This window comes from Phymastichus coffea, unplaced genomic scaffold, assembly GCF_024137745.1.
Source record: "Phymastichus coffea isolate CEN01 unplaced genomic scaffold, Cenicafe_Pcof_1.1 PCOF00012, whole genome shotgun sequence".
In the NCBI taxonomy this organism is placed as follows: domain Eukaryota; kingdom Metazoa; phylum Arthropoda; class Insecta; order Hymenoptera; family Eulophidae; genus Phymastichus; species Phymastichus coffea.
Window position 1 is genome coordinate 6,477,119 of NW_026706823.1, and position 21,712 is coordinate 6,498,830.

Here is a 21,712-nt window from a genome sequence, read left to right on the forward strand (position 1 = left end):
TAATATTGCTCTGATTTTGACGTGTGTTTTTTTTGTTCTTGACGATCCAGAATGCTTTGAATGTTAAGACTGTTGTTCTGTTTCAATGAATCATCACCAGTAATAACTTTTTTAAGCACACTATCTCTGTTATTGACCATTACTAAGTTAACCTGAGTGATTTTTAAACGAAGCATTTTTTGCTCTGCACTGAGAAATTTCGAAATGAACTTGGTATACACGCGTGTCATTTGTAAATTTGAGGTTATGTTACGTCAGTTAACGCAACATATTTTTCAGGCACGTCTGAGGTAGACATAGTCTCAGGAGCACTTTTTGATCTATGCTTTCAGGCAATAACCGAGACGTGCATTACCACTATCGTGGGAAATTTTCTCTTCGGCGACGGAGGATTGAAGCTTCACTATACCACACACTTGACAATATAGTTATACTTCGCGTTACTTTATTACAAACTTGACAATAAAATAACGAAAGAAAGGGCCTATCTAATATGCACTCTAACACACGCTTGGCAATCGAGTGTAACTATTTAAATAAAAAAACGTATGCGAATCTAAGAAAGGAAAGAATGAGGAAAGAAATGAAGCAAATTAGAGTTTTGGTTTTTATTAAATTTTTTGACTTACTTTTTAAGACTTATTTCCCACACACACACGAAACTTGATAAAACGAAAGTCCTTTTTATAAAGTTGCTGAACTGGAACGAACTGGGGTAGAACTGTCTATTTTTCTATACGAGCTTACTTTTGTTTTTCGCGAGAGAGTCCCACTCTGAATTTTTTTGTCAATTTTATGTAGCAGGAACTTAAATTTTCCTGGTTTAATTGACTGGAAAATTCGGGAAGTGTTCCAAGCGTAAGCGAAATATGGGTTCTAATTGGTCTGGGGCAGAGTATGCGGGAGTGGCCTTATTCAAGTGTCTGGGGCCCTCTTCACAAAGATGGCCCTCTATGTACTATTTTCATTTATACTTAAAATTTTTTTATTATTTGAATTAATTGTGTGAGAGGTACTATAATCTTGCCAATACAAAAGTTAAGGATTATATTTATTTTTAAAACAAACAAGATTTTATTAGTTTTAATCATTAACTAAATACCAGAAGTCTATAAGAAATACTGGAAAATCGAATTTAACTATTATAAATATAATCGTCAATTTTCATTCAAGATATTCGCAAAATTGAGTGTAATTAATGATTAAACACAAGAAAAAAAGAGATATATATATTTTATAACAATATAGCCGTATTCTTATTAATAATGATTGCGCAAGAGTGTCATACAAATAAACATATTATAACTTTCGATCCACCCGTTTATTAAAACTAAATTAACTAATAAAGGGGACGAAAACAACATTATTTCACAACTCAAATTTTTATAGTTACGAATTTTAGTTAGTACAAAAATTTAATGAATTATTTAAAACCTAAAAATGTCCGAGCAATAAACAAAACTATTATTCAAAACAGTCTTTTACTGATTACTCAAAAACTGCTTGAAATAGTTAAGTTTCGTGAAATTTTGAGAGATCTGCAAGAAAATGTGCCTCCTTTAATATACAAAAAATTTTAAAAAAGTTTGTTAAAATAAAATAATTACATTATACAGGATGCATATGTGTACTGCAGCTCTCTATTTTCCTGTTATTCGACAATTTTCTGAGGGCACGGTAGTAAACTATCCGTTTTTTATAGGCTCTACTACCACGCATCCGAAAATTGCCATATGCAAGAGACGAAAACTATTGTTCACGAAAGTTTTCTTTCCTCAGCTGTATGCAATTTCTAATCTTAATTTACGAGCTAAACGTGTGACTTGTTTTTTCTTTTTTTTTTAGGCCCGCCGTTATAGTTATAATTTCTTAAATATAGTTTTTGATATTTTACAGTTTTCTTCTAGTTCCCGCAGTCATTCGACGGTTTTGTTCGATTGCAAGTCTCACCCGCTCAATATTATTGAATGATTTTGTTGTCGAAGGTCGGATAGAACGAAAATCACTATTAAATAAAGTACTGCTTTCTTTGAAGCTAATTAATAAAGATCGTTTGCATTATCTGAATAGCTTTCAAATTCGCTTTCCGAGTTGAAAATAAAATATGATGCCAATTCGTTGATTTCATTTTTCACTTATTTTTAACAATCACAACATTCGCCGAACTCAAAAATAGCTTTGGAAACAAAGACGTGTTTCGCAGAAACTATATGTCCGACGAATGTCAGCAAGCAACCGATAGATTTGTGAGGCTTTACTGATTACGTTCGTACCTTGCAAATGCTATTGCGTGGAGATATAAAAGCAGGTCCGATACTTTCCGAAAAGATTTCATATATTCACAAAACATTAATAGTTGCGTTTATTTCATTGAAGGAAAATTTTATTCATCGGAACAACGTCGAAGCTGTCAATTGAAAACAAATTGTTATCTTATAAAGCTGTATTCAAACTAGTTCGGGCTTATGGCATTCAACCATGGAGTACTGCTTGAAAATCGAATAATGAAATCCGAGAATGATTTTAATTGAAAGTCCTACGTAAAACTGTATGATTCGAACTGAAATTGTTTGAAACGATCAACAAGTTTCAAGAGACGAGAAAAAATTAAATGTATTACGCAAAATATAACACCAGACATTAAAACCATTTAAATAAACTTATCACCAATCTCCTTTAGACCAATATCATAAACACCAAACAAATAAAATATAAACTAATGAATTCATAAATAAATCGTAATCTTCTGGTCACATTTTGAAACAAAGATAGCATATTCACCAAAGTATTCTCTTGAATTTCAAGTAATATTGCATATAGCAATAACCTTTAATTATTGTCTTAATATATTAGACCGATAGTACATAAACTTGGTGTTAATGAAAAAAATGTTTGAAAATCCCTCTCCACAAGTATTTTGTTTGAAGTAGATAACATTATTTTGTGATAAAAGTACCATAAAATACATTGGTTTTTATAAAATATCTCTATACAAAAAAATGTGAAAACACCAATGCACATATTCCATATAGGTTACCTTATAGGGTGTCATTGAAAATTGAAGATTGAATTAAAATTGAAGAAGTATTGCAAAATTTCAATACATTTTATTGTAAAATTGTTGTAAAATAAATATATACATACTTTTAATTTTCCGATGAACGTCACTTTCATAAAATCCAAGTAAATCCACTATTTTTGTTAGCTGTTCATAACGCTTCTTCCAATTGTAACTATGTGGAATCAAATGCGTATTTACAAATAACAAGTTTTTTCCGAATATTGTTAGGGTCAAAGATATAGCACCTTTCGTTTTGAGAACAGTTGAAGTACTCGGTAGCACTGACTTCATTTTATGTACTGAAGTAAATTTCCGGAGTTCATAACGTACAAATAAGAAAATATATAACTTTCCTAATTGACTTTTTGCTTTCATAATATAAGTTGATCCAATAGCTTTTTGAATTTTGTATTCCCATTTTTCCATTACGTATGTAAAACTTTCTTGTGTACCAAAAATAATGATATCTACATTGTGTTCAACACTCGGTTTTATAAAAGAATTAATTTCGATATGAGGATCTTGATTATTCATATTCCAAGAACCAATAAATATTTTCAATTTTTTTTTTAAAAAATGTTTTCTCATCTGGTCGGATTCATATTTTGAATATGTCATTTTTTCACAATCGTTTTTCAATAGATTCGTAATATTTCCATTAGTACATATAAGTGACTAAAGAAGTTTATATTTCGTTCTTGGCTGTAAAAAAGACATTAAATAAATTTTATTATATTTGAAATTCAATATCGATAAGAAAAATAAATACTCTTATAATACGAATGATGGTATTGATTGTATAAAAGAGTTTGTTAATTGTATATACCAATAGTATAATCTGTGCCATTACGGTGATTTCTTTGTAATTTAATGTGTAGTAAAAATGAATTAATTACGATTTTTATGATGTACTCGTAAGTGTAAGATATTGTTTGCGATTTCCCAATACAGATGTTAACTCTGTTAACCAATTATTTGTGCTGTAAAGAGAGTTATAAATGATACTGGACAACCTGCCAGACATGCAGGTTGCAATGTACGTATAATTAATATTTATTAGTTACAATGCAGTGCACTGCCGCTCACGTACTTTTATTCCCCTCAGAAAGTAGGTAAACAAGAGAGGCCTTAGCTCAGGGAGGTATCAGCTAACTGAGCTGATTCCCTGAGCTGATGCCCGTGCATCTTCAGCTCAGCACTGCTAACTAACCTCCCCTCTTCTTAAGTGCTTTGGCACTGTCGACTCACCCCTCCACCCTATGAGCTGATGCCCGTGCGTTCTGTGTGTGTGCGCATGCGTGCGTGCACACTGTGTGTATTCACTGAAATAAATTCTTATATTATTATTAATCATTTATTAATATATATACATAATTATGACAATACTCTTAAAATACAAATTTATAAAATATAAATATCAGTTGTTAAAATAAAATATCAATCAGTTGTCGTTGTCGTCATCGTCATCGTCATCGTCGTAGTCGTCGTTATCCGCGGGAAAACATTTTCCTATTTCGTAGCGCGGGGCGCCGTCACTGCGTCATCCATGAGGGACAGTCGCTTTTTCCCTACGATAACGAGATCGTACAGTATCTCAGATATGGATGGTCCTGTCATTGCATTCGACAGCTTGAATGACAGAAACAGTTGAAATTCGTCGTCAATTTGAACAGTGATTTTGTCACCAAATCGTGTTGTAACTGGCTTTACTTCGATAATCATATATTTGCATCCTTCCGTCAATTAGACTTAGAATATAATCAGAGTACTATTGCTTCTCACTCGTTATTTCTGCTGCTATTGTCGACACCTTTTTCTCGACGAGAAGGAGCTCCACAGTCCGTGATTGCGATTGATATAACATTTCTCCTACCATATTTTCTGCTCCCTTCTCCAAGTTCGTCGGCGGCACGTTAACGATGAACAATACTGGAGCTATAGCGGCAGCTGGGGCGGCAGCTGGGGCGGCAGCTGGGGGCTAGACCAAGACCATTTCCAATGTTTCTATGCCTTCCCTTTCCACTAATGACATATCGTAGTGACCCCAAGGAAGGTTATTTGTAGTACCAGGAAGCAAGAACCGATTGTCATTATACGCACTGAGTGCGACCTTTCATAGTATAACTGATGATGGCGAGATTTGATGATCTTTTGCTTTCGGCTTAAAGTCGCATTCTCATGAAGACATTTGACATAGTCATCAAATACGATCGTAGCTTTCAATATGGAACTTTTTAGATCTTCTGTCTTTTTCATCGGATTTCTATTCTGAACTCTAACGCTATATATTTTACTCCTGAGTCTGACAAACTCCAATAAGATTTCACTGTTGTTCTCATCTTTCATCAGTTCATACACTTTCTTATTGGCTCTTGGAATATTGAACTGATTTTATTTGTCAAAGTCTGAGGTATTGAATTCATGAATATCTCGACGCACGACGTCATATATGTTGGTATTAGTGATCTCATATACCAGACTATCCGTGTCAGTGTATAACAATTTGTAATGCTGTTCCACAACACTAGCCATATAGTCATAGTGGAATCAATATACGAGAATTTACGACAAGTCTAGGACAGCAAGACCGATGTATATGGGTTTTCTCAGTGTTATTTCCGTTCGCTAGAGTTAAATCGCCACTAGCTCATCGTCAAAAGTATCTGTACTATGAAAATTTGGCCGAGCTATGACAGCTTGATTGGAACGTTGATGTTTGCTTTTCCACCAGCTTTTTTAACGGTAGTATAAGCTTTTTTCAAAGCAGAACCGATGACTTTGCGCGCACATTTATCCTTGGACCATTTGAGTGTAGCCCCTTTGATCATGCTTTTCAAATTAACTAACTTTTAAGTTAAATGTCTTTTGGAAGATTAAATTTTCCATAATCATTTTCGATTAAAAAGAAAACCTATATATAGATCTGTTCAATCGAAAACGATTACTTTTAAATTGGGCTTATAGGGTCACACATGCAATATACTCGTAGGCTGTTTTAACGTTGTTACGAAACTACGAAAATACTTAACTTTAATCAATGATATCTCGATGAGATAAAAAGCTCTCTCAAATTTGAAAAATGGATTTCAGAGGGCAAGAGTACTCCTTTATGATGCTGTGACCCGTTTTTGGAAAAAAAATTTATTCAAGATGCTATGTAACCTCAAAAACCGCAAAAACAGTGTTTCTTGCACTTTTAAGTTAGGATATGTCGGGAACCTAGAGTGATGGAGCAATTCTGAGGCCAGATTTGAATTCAGTGCATCAAATTCCTTCGGATACAGCACGTATTTCTGGTCTCTGGATCTGGACTTTCATCAAATTTTGTTGGCCTGTGTCATTTTTCACCGGAAGAAGATTCACGTGCTTTTCTTTTTTCTAATCAGTCAAATGTTGCGACAAAACCTCGTAGGAACCATTATTGAAATTTAAAAAGTACACGTTCACTGAAACGCTGTTTTGTTTTTAAAACTTCACTTCTTTCGGTTGTACCAGAAATGATTTTTGCAATTACATTTATTTTGATGATCAGTATAGGTAGAAATACGTGTGCATTCCTTGCGACTAGATATAACGCCGGATGGATGGCCCATTTAAAACATTCGTTGAATTTGTTCAGAACATTCACACAAGATTTCTTTCTTCTAATAGGCTCGGGCAATTCAACGTAAGAACCAACCCTCATATGATGGTACTTGCTGATATTTACGGTTAAGTTTAATATAAAACGAAGAGACCAGCCCGAGTCCTGCTCTTGAAAATCTTCCGTGTTCTTAATGATTGGTTTTAAAACGTTTTCAATGAACCACTATGTCTGTAGTTAGGTTTATCCGTGCCATCTTCGTATTGAAATGCTTCACATCGAGCATTTCATCGCAATTATTATTATTATTATTATTATTATTATTATTATTTTCGACTGTATACTCGGCATTTAATACAGCATTCACTTTTAAAGAACTATGTATCTTCAAGGTCTTCTTAATTTGAGCATGGAATAATGGTCTAGTATACCTCAAAAGCGTATTCAAATCTAGATGTTCTAAATTGGTTATTTCACCGGTCTTTATTCTGCCTTTGAACGCACTATTGATGTCGTTCCAGCGAACTGTTGAGTCTTGATCTGGATTGACAACAGCCGGTGTAGTGCTAGTAGTTGTAGTACTAGCCGGTTCGAGGCCTTCACCAACTACATCCAAAATAACGAGAGCTTCGTATATCGATTGTTCGCTATGCTTGCTCACAACACGTTCGGCAATCGATGCAGTGGCAATGGGGGTCTGTACCAACAGCCTACTCTTGTATTCGTTTAGCAGATGTAAAACGCTTCTAATCATGCATATAGCTGCCTGCAGCTTCTGCCTTTCAGCCACGATCAAGCTAGGCGAACGAGAAAGCTTATCAGCTTTGCGCAAAGCCAATGAACCCAGTGTCAACCACCTTTCGATGTCTTCGACACTAGCATGATCAGCCTTCGCCAGACGATGTGCGCACAGAAGCTACAAGGCTATATTCTTGAAATACTGTGTTATGATGATAATTACTTAACTGACCAGATTTGATAAATCCCTCACGCTATATTCACTACTCGTCAATGCTGATTGGTTGGCAAAAGAATAGAGGAGCTGAACCAATGTGATTGATCAAAAAATTATAGTGGTCGTAAAAAATAATGTTATTTCAAGCGAAAGAGAATCTAATTGGTTAGAAAAAAAAATTTTGTGGGGAATCAACAAAAGCAAGTTCAGCATAAAAAGGCATTCATTCGACAGTATTGATGCAGTCGTCGATTCCTCGGTTATTACGATGGGTTTTGTCGTAGACGTACAGGGCTTCAAAACTTTCTTGAACGAATTCGTATTCAAGGAGATTGCTGTTTGTCCTCTGTAAGAAGATCCAATTCAATCGGTGCTTCTGCTTAATCCACCTTACCCATGGGAGTGGTTATTAATAAAAAATCAGTGCGAAAACCGGTGGTTAACGAAAAATTTTCATGGTATTCCGTGGAAATCTGAAATAATGAAAAAAACACTTTATGCAGTAACTATTTTTGTAAAATATCTTGAAAAAATAAAATGGCTCAGAAATTTGTTGACCAATGCACAGTAAGTTTCTTTTTATCGCGTATCGTCGTAAAAAGGAAATAAATAATATCTAATGATTATTTTTGCTTCTTTTTTTTATAGAACGACTGTGGATAACGTTGAAGACTTGGGTTGTCCATCACTCAAGAATCTTTCAAACGATAACATTTCTGTGTGCAGTAACCAGAACGCGTATCTATCAAATCTACCATGTGCCTTTAAAAACGCGCTGGCTATCAGCAGATGGATGCTTGCTCGCAAAAGTGATGATAATATGTATTTTGGTTTTTTTTATCTAAGTTTGAAATAAATAAAAAAATTAACGTATCGATCAATCCTTGTTTTTTTTTACCCACTTATTATATATATGTTACGTCTTACGACGCATCCTTTTTATAAAATGCACATTCGTGAAATTCAAAGCAACTAAACTATTCGCACGTCAGCAAAAGCTAACTAAACGCGAGGTAAATGACTCTCCGAAATTAAGCCTTACGACGCATCCTTTTTGTAACATATGCACATTCAAAACTGCTAAACTATTCATACGACAGCAAAAAGCTGTCGAAACACACTCCGAAACTAAGTCACCAAAATGCAAGAATTTATAATCAGCAAAAACAAAAATGTCACACAATATCGCAATACAGACCTGAAAAGAGCTATAAAAGATATAAAAAGCAATGAACAAATTACTCAGTCAGTTGATCAGTAGTCCGTCAGTCAGTCAATAAGTACCTGTAAGACTCAACTCCGTACACACCGGTCCGACAATTGGTGATCATTTTACTTAATAAACTCGCGACTGTTACAAAGTAATATCCTGCAAGTATTATTCAACAACCTATCCTATTCAATTCAACAAGCAGTTAGAGCCTGCTACACTCATACAATTCAACAAGCAGTTAGAGCCTGCTACACTCATACAATTCAACGAGCAGTTAGAGCCTGCGACATTTTATCAACAATTAAAAGCTACGATTATCAAGGTAGTACAATTATCAGACATACATTTCCACATACATTTATTATAAGTGAGACATATCCAACCACTAGTCAACATATTGGAACGTCTCATTCATTAGCTATTCGTAGTTGATGCACGAGACGTAACATATATATAAATTTTAGAATTGTATATTATTGATTTATGTATATATATTGTAACGGGGGAGGTTATCTGAAAAATGGAAAATATATTTAAGAACAAACTCCCACGATGCAGGGCAAACCGCCGCTCCGTTAAACACGTATGCTTGTACGTGTATTAGCCTTTACGTCAGATGATTTCGCTTAATTGTCTTCTATTGAACGGAGTTGAACTCACCTTAAGTCACGTGTCTTGTGACACTCGATGAATTTCAAATGTGAGCGACTTTACTTCTAATCCGCTTAATCTCCTAGATTTAATCAAATTAAAACCTAATCCTTTTACAATTACTTAAGCTAATGGGAAAATTAAATGACGCAATCAAAGAATAAATTCAACTGACTTTAATTAATAAAAATCACTAAAGTCTTTGTTGGGCCGAAAGACTAACGCACGCGAATAGGATTTTACAATGAATAATGTTCGGAGAGAGAGAGAGAGAGGGGGGAAATTCGAATTTTACCGCGAACTAACGCTCGGCGCGAATACAAAAAAATATATTGCTATTATGATTGACAAAATATTATATGTATTTTGTCACGCGATAATGAAGGGAGGTGCACCTACCCTGCGGTGTAATTACGGTGATCAGCCGTAATTGTTGATGATGATGAATCAACTGCTGCTGCCCTCCGAATTATCAGCTGCGCTGCCTCGCTCTGCCTCTAATATGCTGCAATTTGCTGCTTCTGTGCTGCTGCTTGCTGCAATCACTTTCTTGCACCCACGCACGTAATACTGTCCTAAGAAAACTTTAATATTCGGCGAACATAAAGTGCAAAACCAAATCGGCGGTAAAGTCGCGTAAACAGCTGAGGTGTAACTGCTTATTCAAAAGATCGCGCCCCCCCCCTCTCTCTTTTAATTGTTCGAACTAACGCGCGAGAAGCAGAATTGCGAACGGATCGGTTAATTGAATCGACTACCGTTGCAATATATAATATTAAATATAATATATTATATATATATAAGAAACTTAAAAAATCATATTTCTAAAATTTTCAATTGTAACGGGGATTTAGTCCGCTACAATATTTAATAACTGAGAGATGCGTAATAGATGACGAAGCGGGCTCGTGCAATGGCCTTGCACGACCGATCCGGTAGCATAGACTGCCGATGGACTTGCCGGGTGGCACCGGTCCGCGGAGAGCGTCGTAGGTCGTGTAGCTGAAATCGCGAAGGTGAATCGCAAAGAACGAGTAGTACTTACATCGGTTGCCGTTGTCAGTGAGATTAGCCACGAGGCTCGACGGTAAAAGTTCGGCCTACCGAACGCCAATGCACGCCGCAACCGGTAGCACTCAATCTATCACTCAATCTAGCCACGAGGCGACGCAAATCACAAAACCAATGTCGTCTTCAATGGCACAGCCAAGCTACGAATCCCTCACGCCGTCGCACGCGTGTCACCAGTTCGAGAGGCGTCAGCTAATTACCTCCCCTTTGTCAAGCAGCACATGTTTTTCGCGGCACCCGGCTCGCCAGTCCTACCAACCTACGCGGTCTCTCTCTCTGCTAGCGTTCTCTCTCTTACCTTAGTTCAGCTGCTGTCGTCCGCTGCGGCTGCTAGTAATATAATATAAAAGTAGATACATGAATATGTACATATATTATTGTTATATAATTAATGTGGAGAGAGACATAACGAGTTGATGACAAACTTGTTATATCCCCCACCCCCAGACGTTAGTAGCACGGTATCAACTCGAACCTTAGGTCTCTCTCGTAATGAAGGGACAAGTCATAGATAGATAAATAGTTTATTCAAATAAATAATAAAATGAAATAAAAAAAAGGGACTTTTCCTCATCGCTCTCTCTCTCTCTGCGATGACGGGGCCGTGCCAATAAACAAAAAGGGCGTGAATGCCTGATCATACAATGAGGCACGGCTAAGCCTAATACTAGCGCAACGGTGAGAACAAGGTATGGCGCGCAGGCCAAAAGGCGGAAGGAAACGCGAGTATAATAGGAGCTCGTCTTCTCTCCGCCTTCTTCTCTCTTCTCCTCTGGTGGCGTAGCCTTGGGACAGAAGAGACGACTATGTCGACGGCTCAGGGACGGTAGCGTTCATCGAACTCGTCGCCATAGTCGTAGCGCGTGCCTGAAGGCGCAACGACCATCGACCTAACGTGCCATTGGGGCTCCAAAGATTCTGAAGCCACACCAAGCTATGATGATCGGTTACCACTGTAAAGTGATAACCTTCTATATAAGGCCGGAATTTCTCTATCGACCATATGACTGCTAGGCATTCGCGTTCGGTAACTGACAGTCCGCGTTCTGTAGACGTGAGAACACGACTAGCAAAGCAAAGCACGCGATCCTCTTCGTCTATCTTCTGTAGTAGGAGAATGCCAAGGCCAGTATCGCTAGCATCACACTCAAGGATGAACGGAGCAGCGAAGTCGGGTCTAGCTAGGACAGGAGCAGTAGCAATAAGTGCTTTTATCTGCTCAAAAGCTGTACAGTGTTCTTCGGTCCACGTGTACTTTCTGTCCTTCTTCGTGAGAGACGTTAGAGGTGCGGCTAGAGTAGCGAAGTCCTGCAAAAACTTACCGTACCACGAGGCCATGCCAAGAAAACGTCACAATTGCCGTAGATTCCTTGGCGCCGGATACTCTAGGACCGGTCGCACTCTTTCAGGGTCTGGCCTGCAGCCCTCACGATTAACCAGCACGCCGAGATAACGTGTCTCGGACATGCACATCTTCGACTTTTTCCTATTGATGGTAAGGCCCGCCTCGTTAATTCTATTTAGAATTAACGTGAGCCATTTCACATGATCAGCGAATGTATCAGTCGCAATGATCAAATCATCTAAATACGCAAAAGCGTAAGGCTCCATTTCGGGCGTGATTATTTTGTTAGCCAACGATTGAGCAGGGCCGCCTGCCAAGCCATAAGGCATACGAACGAATTCGTACAAGCCCATACCCGGAAGTGTGAAAGCCGTGATTGGTATCGATCTCTCTGTGAGAGGTATCTGCCAGAAGGCTCCAGAACAATCTAAAGCACTTATATATTTGGCGTACTGAATCTTGCGTTAGATCACGTCCATATAAGGCAATGGATATGCTGAAAATTTCGACACCACATTAACTTTACGGTAGTCGACGCAAAATCGATATGAACCATCAGGTTTCAATATCATAACTACGGGGCTTGACCATTCGCTCTGGGACTTCCGAACTATTCCCATTTGCAACATCTTGCACACTTGCTCGTACATTTCGTCCTCTATTCTCTTAGATACCAAGTAATATCTTTGTTTAATTGGGCTCGGGCAGCTGAGGTCTATGTCATGTGCGATCCAACTCGTGCAACCTAACCGTTCGCCGAGGGATCAGGCAGCAAATTCTGCATAACTTTTTCAATCCCCAGCGAGGCTGAGGCCATTGTATCTTCAGCTTTCTCCGAAGACAGAACTACAGGCACACCTTCTTCGCAGCCCTCAAACGTCAGCCTGTTAGATCTAAGGTCTAGCATGGCCGAAAAGGCGTGCTTGAAGTCGGCACCTAAAGTGCACTCAGTATCAACTTCGTTTAAAATGAGAGAGTCAATCGAATGCGTTACCCCACCCAAGGTGAAGGGCAACTCTACGCTACCTACAATGGGTACGTAGTGGCCATCCACTGCCTTTGCTCCTGGGCCCACATATGGTCGCACGCGCTTGTTCAAAGCAGCTGCGATTGAAATGGCGTTGGGACCGAGGACGGTACGAGAAGCTCCGGTGTCCCAAAGTCCTCGGAAAATATAATCGCTGACTTTAACAGTCAGCCACCACCTGGGGAACTTATCGATTAGGGCGCTTGCAACGGTAACTTCATCGCGGGTAGACTACACGTCGGAAGAGTTAGCTCGGGCTAGCGTTGAGTCACTCACCGTGTTGTGCGGCACCTGCGCTACTCCCATTACGCCGCTAACATCAAAGGTCATGGTGATCAAGGGAGCTGTAAGGACCTCATCTACTGACTCCATCGCTCTTTTTTTAAATCCTCATCATTCAGCTGTTTAGTCGAGCATTCTGGGCAAGTGGCTCGGGTGTAACCGGGCCAACTGCAATTTCAGCAGAGAAGATTGCCATCAGGGCCAGACTTCTTATCCTTATTTTTACTGGATTTAGGAGAAATTACTGTGGCTCGATTGCCACCCGATCGTCTCCAGCTTCTTCTACCACCTCGGCCACGTCCGTTGCCACGAGGCGAGTTCCCATTCGAACGGTGAAAGGTTCCGTTTGGGGCTGCTTTTCCGTTAGAACTTCCATTCTTCTCGGATGAAGCAGGAAGGTTGGAGATGTCAGCATTTCCTTTGGCTTTCTTCTCCAGGATCTTCGTGATTATATCCTCCAACTCTGACTTCTTCACTGGCTGAGTTTTCTCACTTAGAGAGGATAACGATGGCTTAGCCTTGGCCGCTTTGACTCGCGGCTTGTAGGCCGTTTCAGGGTATAGACTCTGATCGGCTGAGGGCGGTGGCCTCCATTGGCCATCTTCATCATCCTCGGCTTCTTGATCTTTGGCCAGAAGTACTTGCAAATCTGTGTGATTGTCTCTAAAATGCTTCAATCTTTTTCTCAATCGAGGCAGCAGGTTGTCGATGATGAGGTTAACTTGTTCCTGCATGCTCCATGGAGGATCAACTCTTTTCATGATAGTAAGTAGTGAGACAATGTACTCAACTACAGGCTCGTCAGTACCTTGTGTACGCAGCTGAGCTTCTACCTTCAGACTCCTCTTGTTCCTCTTCGATTTGCTGTAAGTCTTAAGGGCCGCTTCCTTAAAATCGCTAAACGTTTTCCACGAGGGCCTTAAGGCACGATACCAGAAGAGAGCTGCCTTCTCGAAAAGGGGAGTCATTGAATCTAGTAGCTCGTCATCGGCCACCCTATCTAACAGTCTATTTTCCTCAACGCGTTCCAGAAATTCTTCAATGCTTAGTCCTTCACCTTCTGAAAATTTTATCTTCCATTCTCTCACAGTTTTTCCTAAGGGTTTGCTGGGAGAGTACCTAGAGGGCGTGAAATTAAACGTAGTCGCTTGCTGTGGTTAGCAGTGAAGCTTTGACTAGTTATGGGAACGCTAATCGTCGTTTGTTGCGATGGCATTTCTGCTGACGTACTGGGCAGGACCCCTCTCCCTCAGCTCGAGGACACGGGGGTGAATGAGCTTGCGAGGGATGCCACGGGGCCGAGCGACGAAGCAATGCGAAAGGACGTTTCCCTCTCCCCGACCGAGCTTGCAGGAAGAGGCATCGCAGGTAAAAACGACGTAGTAATCGGAAATGACGACGGCATTGGCCTTATAGAAAAAACCGTAGAGGGTTGAGTTGTCGAATTAAACAACGGAGCTTGCGGGTTGAGCGATGATTGTATCTGTGAATGTGCAGTGTTGTCAAATTGGCTTGATAAATCATAATAATTTAATTCGAATGTATCTTGGAATTGTACATTCTTACTTTGCGCAGTAGCCAGCCGTTCTTGCTCTGCGAGATGAGCGGTTGACACAACTATTTTTAGTTGTTCTTGCAAACTTTTATTAACTGCATTAAAATCGATCTTTTCTCTTTCAGATTTGGTTAGTCTCTCTCGCAATTGTGCAACTTCTGCTATTATTTTATCCTTTTCTCGTTTTTCTGCTGCTACATGTCTGAGGAATTCTTTCTGCGCGGCAGAATAATCCAATTCTGCTTACCAAGCTCGTCTTAGTTCGGATGCTGCGCCATAAGGCATAAAATGCACTTTAGCGTCTGGCATCGTTACTTTGACCGTGCGCGTTTCTTCTGAAGTAGCGTAGATTCCTGTAGAGTATCTACTCGCATTCGCTGCATTTATTGACGTTGTAATGGTTGTTGTTGTTGCTGTTGACATTATATGTTGTCCTATATTTGGTCGTGGTTCGATTGTTGTGCTGTTGAAATCAAGTTTTCGACGTCTTGTATTCACCAGTTCATATGTACCTTCATTGTCATTATCTCTGTGTTCTTGTATAGGCAGAGTTACAGAATTATCTATGGGTGTGCCATGTGGCGAGCTTGTTGTCAATTGTTCGTTGTCATCTAAGTTCACCTGTTCCGTTGCGTCGAGAGCTTCTTCTGCATTCATTGCGGTTTGTAAATCTCTCTTAATTTCTGCCGGCAGAGTGTCTGACATAAAGAACATACGGCTAAGATTGTCTCGTCTTTCTTGTCCTTCTTCTTCATTCAAATCTTGCGTTGCTATGAAATCTTCCGCTGTATAATCGCCGTTTAACCTACGGAATAGTCGATTCGCACGCTCGTATAACGATCCGTCGGTTCGCAATTCCAATTGTGTCAATGCGCCGTCAACTTGTACACTAGACAAGTTTTTAATCCAAGTTGTTAATTTTCTATCAATATCCTCTTTGAATATTGATAGATCGCTAATTGACCAATTTGTTGCCATTGTATGTCTATTTAGCAATGGATTAAACGCAACGTTGACGTTTTACAAAAACAAAAAAAAAACGATAGCAAGACAATCCAACCAAGAAAAAAAAAACAACAACAATTAAATTATTGTAATATACATGAAATATTTCTGCGTCAAACTACCGCAATAATTATAATTAGTATATAAAAAAAAAATTGACGAGATATTTGAAATAAATATCAGGCTTGTGTTGGTATTAGCAACGTAACGTATAAGCCAAAATGTAACGAGTGCGAGAGAGAGAAGAGAAAACAAAAAAAAAATTTTATTATGTTATTTATGCGTTGCAATTGGACGCAGAGTTGAATTAGCCAACGCCTCGCCAACTAAACTACTCAAAAGAAAATATCGGAACAAATTATAGATTAATTAGTATATATTGAAATTATAAAAAAAAATTGTATAAAATATCAATTATATAAGGGTTAGCCACGCAGTATTTACTGTGATTTCGAATTACGCATATAGTATTCGAAATATACAATTTTCGTGTATGCGGCCAGCGTGGCAACCTTGAAAATAAATATGATTTTCCAACTTCGAATATTCGAATAAAATCTATAATTCTCCGTTGCTTAGAATATCGGTGTATCGCTCGACGAGTTTACACTTGTTCGCTAGCGTCGCACATGTAGCTCGCCGCGCGGCTCGTGTTTGTCAACAACACGTCGCGAGAGATCGCGCACTCCTTGTCCTTGTAAGAACGCCTATGGAAAAATTTCTCTCGGTGCAATTTTCGCTACGCAGCCAGCACTAGAACGTTTGGGCGCCAAAATGTAACGGGGATTTAGTCCGCTACAATATTTAATAACTGAGAGATGCGTAATAGATGACGAAGCGGGCTCGTGCAATGGCCTTGCACGACCGACCCGGTAGCACAGACTGCCGATGGACTTGCCGGGTGGCAACGGCCCGCGGAGAGCGTCGCAGGTCGCGTAGCTGAAATCGCGAAGGTGAATCGCAAAGAACGAGTAGTACTTACATCGGTTGCCGTTGTCAGTGAGATTAGCCACGAGGCTCGACGGTAAAAGTTCGGCCTACCGAACGCCAATGCACGCCGCAACCGGTAGCACTCAATCTATCACTCAATCTAGCCACGAGGCGACGCAAATCACAAAACCAATGTCGTCTTCAATGGCACAGCCAAGCTACGAATCCCTCACGCCGTCGCACGCGGGTCACCAGTTCGAGAGGCGTCAGCTAATTACCTCCCCTTTGTCAAGCAGCACATGTCTTTCGCGGCACCCGGCTCGCCAGTCCTACCAACCTACGCGGTCTCTCTCTCTGCTAGCGTTCTCTCTCTCTTACCTTAGTTCAGCTGCTGTCGTCCGCTGCGGCTCTTAGTAATATAATATAAAAGTAGATACATGAATATGTACAAATATTATTGTTATATAATTAATGTGGAGAGAGACATAACGAGTTGATGACAAACTCGTTATACAATTAACTTGAACAGATTTTTATTAAAACAAAATTTAACATTAAAATGCAAAATAGTAGATTAAAAGAGAAAAAAAAGTAAACAAACATTTTAAAAAAATAATAGGCACTTTATTAATAAAAAAGATCAAATTAACGCAAAATGAGCATGCAACACGCTTGCTAATACTTTGACGACATATTAGACAATCATGAATTCTTGATGCATATTCCATGCATACAGCGTTATGTCCCAAGATTAAAATAGTACAGCAATCTTAGCATCCAAACATATCTTACATCTCTTAATATCAAGTTGATGCAAAATATTGACTATATCTCGCGGCGACTGTTCAACCCTTTCGCTAATTTTATTCACTTCAAAACTTCAGACCACATTCAAAACAGCGCACTCGATCAATCTGCCCCGTATATTAAAAGTCGGCTGCAGCAAGATATGCTGGTTGTACGCATGTTCATTGAGACGTGAAGCTATTCAGCATCGCCTGCGCAAATCTGCACAAATAAAAAAATTACAAAAATATATTGAAAAAATATATTGTAACATATATACAAAAATATATACAAAAATATATACAAAAATATATTGTAACGGGGTGGATTAACTGATGCAACTTGGGTTTAATTAAGAACAATTTCCCACGATGCAGGGCTAACCGCCGCTCCATTAATCACGTATGAGTATACGTGTATTCGATTTTACGTTTGATACTTCCTCTCCAATGTCTCCTTTCCAACAGAGTTGAACTCACCTTAATTCACCTGACTTGTGACACTTGCTTACTCTTAGGTGTACGGAGACTAATGTTTCTTTCCACTATTCCCTAGATGAAATCGGTTTAAAAAATAACCAATGACGGATCCGTTAAACTAAAGGGAAGAGAAATAAAGTAATACGGCGAATAAAACCAAGATGTTTATAACAAATAAAAACTACAATCTTCGTTGGGATGAAAGACTTCCGCAAGTGTATAAGACTTACAATTATACGGAGAGAGAGAGAGAGAGAGAATTTAAAATTCTGCCGCCAAATCTAACGCTCGGCGTGAATTCAATAACGGTCGCGTTTGACAAAATACTTTCGCAAATCTTTTGTCGCGCAGAAAAAGGAAGGTGCACCTACGGTGCAATTACGGTGATCAGCCGTAATTCTTGTTGGCAAATATCTATTGCTACCGGATGATGCTGCAACGAAGCTGCCCTTCGTTTCCAGATCGGTTGCTACTTTTCCGACTTCTCACTGCCGCTCTGCCTCAGCTGCTCTTTTCTCGCACCTCTCTATCACTCGCGCACGTATCCAAAACTACCATACCATATCAGATTCCTTCAGAGATAAGTAGTATGTCGATATTTATTATTTCAATTAATATTTTATTTAATTGGTACATTTTATTATAACAGAGACGTTTTTTTATTTCTACATCATCTATACTAAAACCTATTGAAAACCTGAAGATTTAAAACCAGTGTTGGTTATAACCGTAACAGTATTTTATAATATTATTCTTAGCATCAAAAATAATAAATTAATATTTTATAATAATTTCCTTTTATTAAATTGACTGCGCATTAAAAATTATGAAAAAAAGTTTAATAACTTTTATTTACGCGTGGTCACGTTTTCGAAAATTATGAAAATTATAATTTTTGTTTTATTAATAAAATACAATATTGAATATATTTGACCAATCATGCCGACTGCGCGTATCACGCATCGAGAGCATCCGAAAGAATTTATTGAATGATATATATATAACTGAATTAATTAATAAATTATACTTTTTATTTATTTGTGCTTGACGAGTGCAAAACATCGTTCCGGCCATAAGGCCACTATAGATGATACATAATCTCTATTAGGGGTGACACTGGCAAAATACTACGATTTCTAGTTTATTTGTGTTAATAACAATTTTTTCACCACAATATATGTATTGTTTGGTGGTTTATGCAAAACTATTTATTCTTGTTTTTTAATCATAAAAATCGGATAAATGCAATAAGGTATACATTTGGTACACATAATTACACATAATAAATTCAGCCTAATTCAGGTATACGAGGATACTTTCGTATATGCTTTGTAATGGGAAATTATAGTGCCGTACACCGAACGACAGTAACACTATCGTGTCGCTGGTACAGATAGTTTCATGGTGAACTAGGTCCTATCGAAGCCTTTTTATAGAAATAAGCGTCTATATTCGTAACTCTAACTATAACTAGAATATCCGGAATATATGAAACCGGAACGATGTTTTAGCACCCGCAAAGCGAAAATAAATTAAAAAATCATTTATCAATTAATTCAGTTATGATATTCAATCAATTATTTCAGGTGTATTCGCGCGTGATACACGCAGTCGACATGATTGGTCAAACATATGAAATATTGTATTTTATTAATAAAACAAGGATTTCATTTTTGGGTGCTGACAAGGCACCGAATTTTAATTTTAATATTTTTCGAAAATGTGAATACGAGCAAACAAAAGTTATTAACTTTTTTTTCATAATTTTTAATGGGCTAATGCGCAGTCGATTTAATAAAAGCAAATTATCATAAAACATTAATTTAATATTCTAGGAGCTACATTCTTGCACCTTATTTGCAATTTTGTTGTGTAACGTAAGACATAAACTTACAGAAAATACTAAACATTATACTAAGTAATAGCTAATATTGGAATAAAACTAAGCATTACGAATCATTAAAATACCTAAAAACAAATAATTTAAGGTAATAGAACTTCGAGCATATACTACTAGAGGTAGCGTTCAAGCGGTCGAGCGCGTTACCAGTCGAAGAGAGAGATAGCATGTATGGGAGGATATGCTATCTCTCTCTAGTCGCACGTGATTGGCTGCCTATATTTACTTTGGAAAAAGTCTTCCACTGCAAATCTAACAGTTGACAAATATTTTGTTAAATGGTTTTTTGTGTACATAAATATAAAAGATGGCTAAAAAGTGCTGCATTCCCAACTGCAGATTGCAGAAAGATGATCCTGACTGTTTAAATTTGAATTTCTTTCGGTAAGTTAAATACGTAGTACATATATGTATTTTGTGGTTAATTTCGAGGAAGGGCTCGAGTTTGTCATTATTTTTATTTTTGCTTGTATATTTTTTAGAGTACCGAAAGATGAGGATTAACAAAATGAATGGGCTAATAGCATAAAAAAGTATTTTAAGACTGTAATAGAATTTAAAATATATTCTTATGTTTGAGCTATGCACTTTGAAATGTCATGTTTCAACTATGAAGGTTTATCCAAAGTAGTATGGCTTAAAAAGGGGGCATGTCCAACGAAATTTGAGAAAGCGGAGCAAAATGAACCAATAAAAAGTTCATCAGATACAAATAATTGTGAACAAAAACTAAGTAACGAAATAGATTTGTCCTCAAAAGTGAGTATGGTTCCATCATCTACAAGTTCAACGAATGATGCCAGCATCACTAAAGACCTTTATGAAAACAATTTTGATACAAGGTATGGTTTACTTTTTAAATCAGTTTCTTTATCTGTATTCAAATATGATAATTTATCTTGGCGTGATATGATTCTTTGTTTCAGACAAGATGTAGAAGATAATTTTATGGATCCAGAGCAAGTTGCGATAGAAAGTGATGTAAATAGGAGATAATATTTATCAGCTATAGAATAACTATTCACTAAGCTGTGATAATTTTTACGGTTCTGAAACTAATAAGTTATATATAGATAACGTTGTTGTGTACATAGTTAGAACGATTTTAAGACGCATGAAATGTTTTCAATGTCGATTGTTATTCACAAATGAAAGTAGTCATTCATCTTTAGTGGATAAAAAAAATCGTGGAGGTTTAATCAAACTGTCTGAAGATGTAATTAAGGTGTGTCAAAATCTCCAAAAGAACTTCAGATTATGTTATAAATCCACAAAAGGTATTTTTAAGCAAAGGTGTTTTGATATGACAAGCAAAATACCAAATAATTTATTATCAATTAATCATACGAAAAATCCAAAGCTGCTCATATCATATTTACTTAAAGCACGCGACAAATATACCATTCCGCGCACTCGCCAAATAGAAAGAGAGAGAGAGAGTGCGCGCGCAACGAAACGTTAGAGAAAGGGAAGGAGGAAATATAGAGAGCGTGCACTACTAAGGTGTGTTCACAACGGTAATTGTGACACAACCTAAGACTTACAATTCTGGAGCGACTTGTCAGACAGCAAGTAGTGACCCGGTATGAGACTGCCTGCATGTATGACATACATGCATTACAATTAAAATAAAAGGGATACTAAATAATAAAATATATATAAACTCAATATCTACATAATATATATAATAGTAATATAAACATATATGTACATATAATTATAATTATGAATCTAGTTAAATCTTGTAGCAGAACGATATATTTTTTAGAGATACCTAGAGTCTAAACTAAAAATTATACATATATACTTTCTAATATCTTCTAATAAAGTTGAGGTTGTTGCGCTAAGTACAGTCAACACCTCTCGCGA

General features: G+C 37.8%; 1 protein-coding gene across 1 annotated transcript in view; it reads right to left on the minus strand.

Moving 5' to 3' along the window:
- Nucleotides 1-21,712, minus strand: part of LOC131672745 (inositol polyphosphate 5-phosphatase E) — a 229,977-nt gene that overhangs the window by 197,308 nt on the left and 10,957 nt on the right. Inside the window, exon 2 of the mRNA XM_058950173.1 lies at nt 3,145-3,763. Within this exon, the coding sequence (XP_058806156.1) occupies nt 3,145-3,679 (535 nt within the window). The 5' untranslated portion in view covers nt 3,680-3,763. The remainder of the gene's footprint in view (nt 1-3,144; nt 3,764-21,712) is intronic.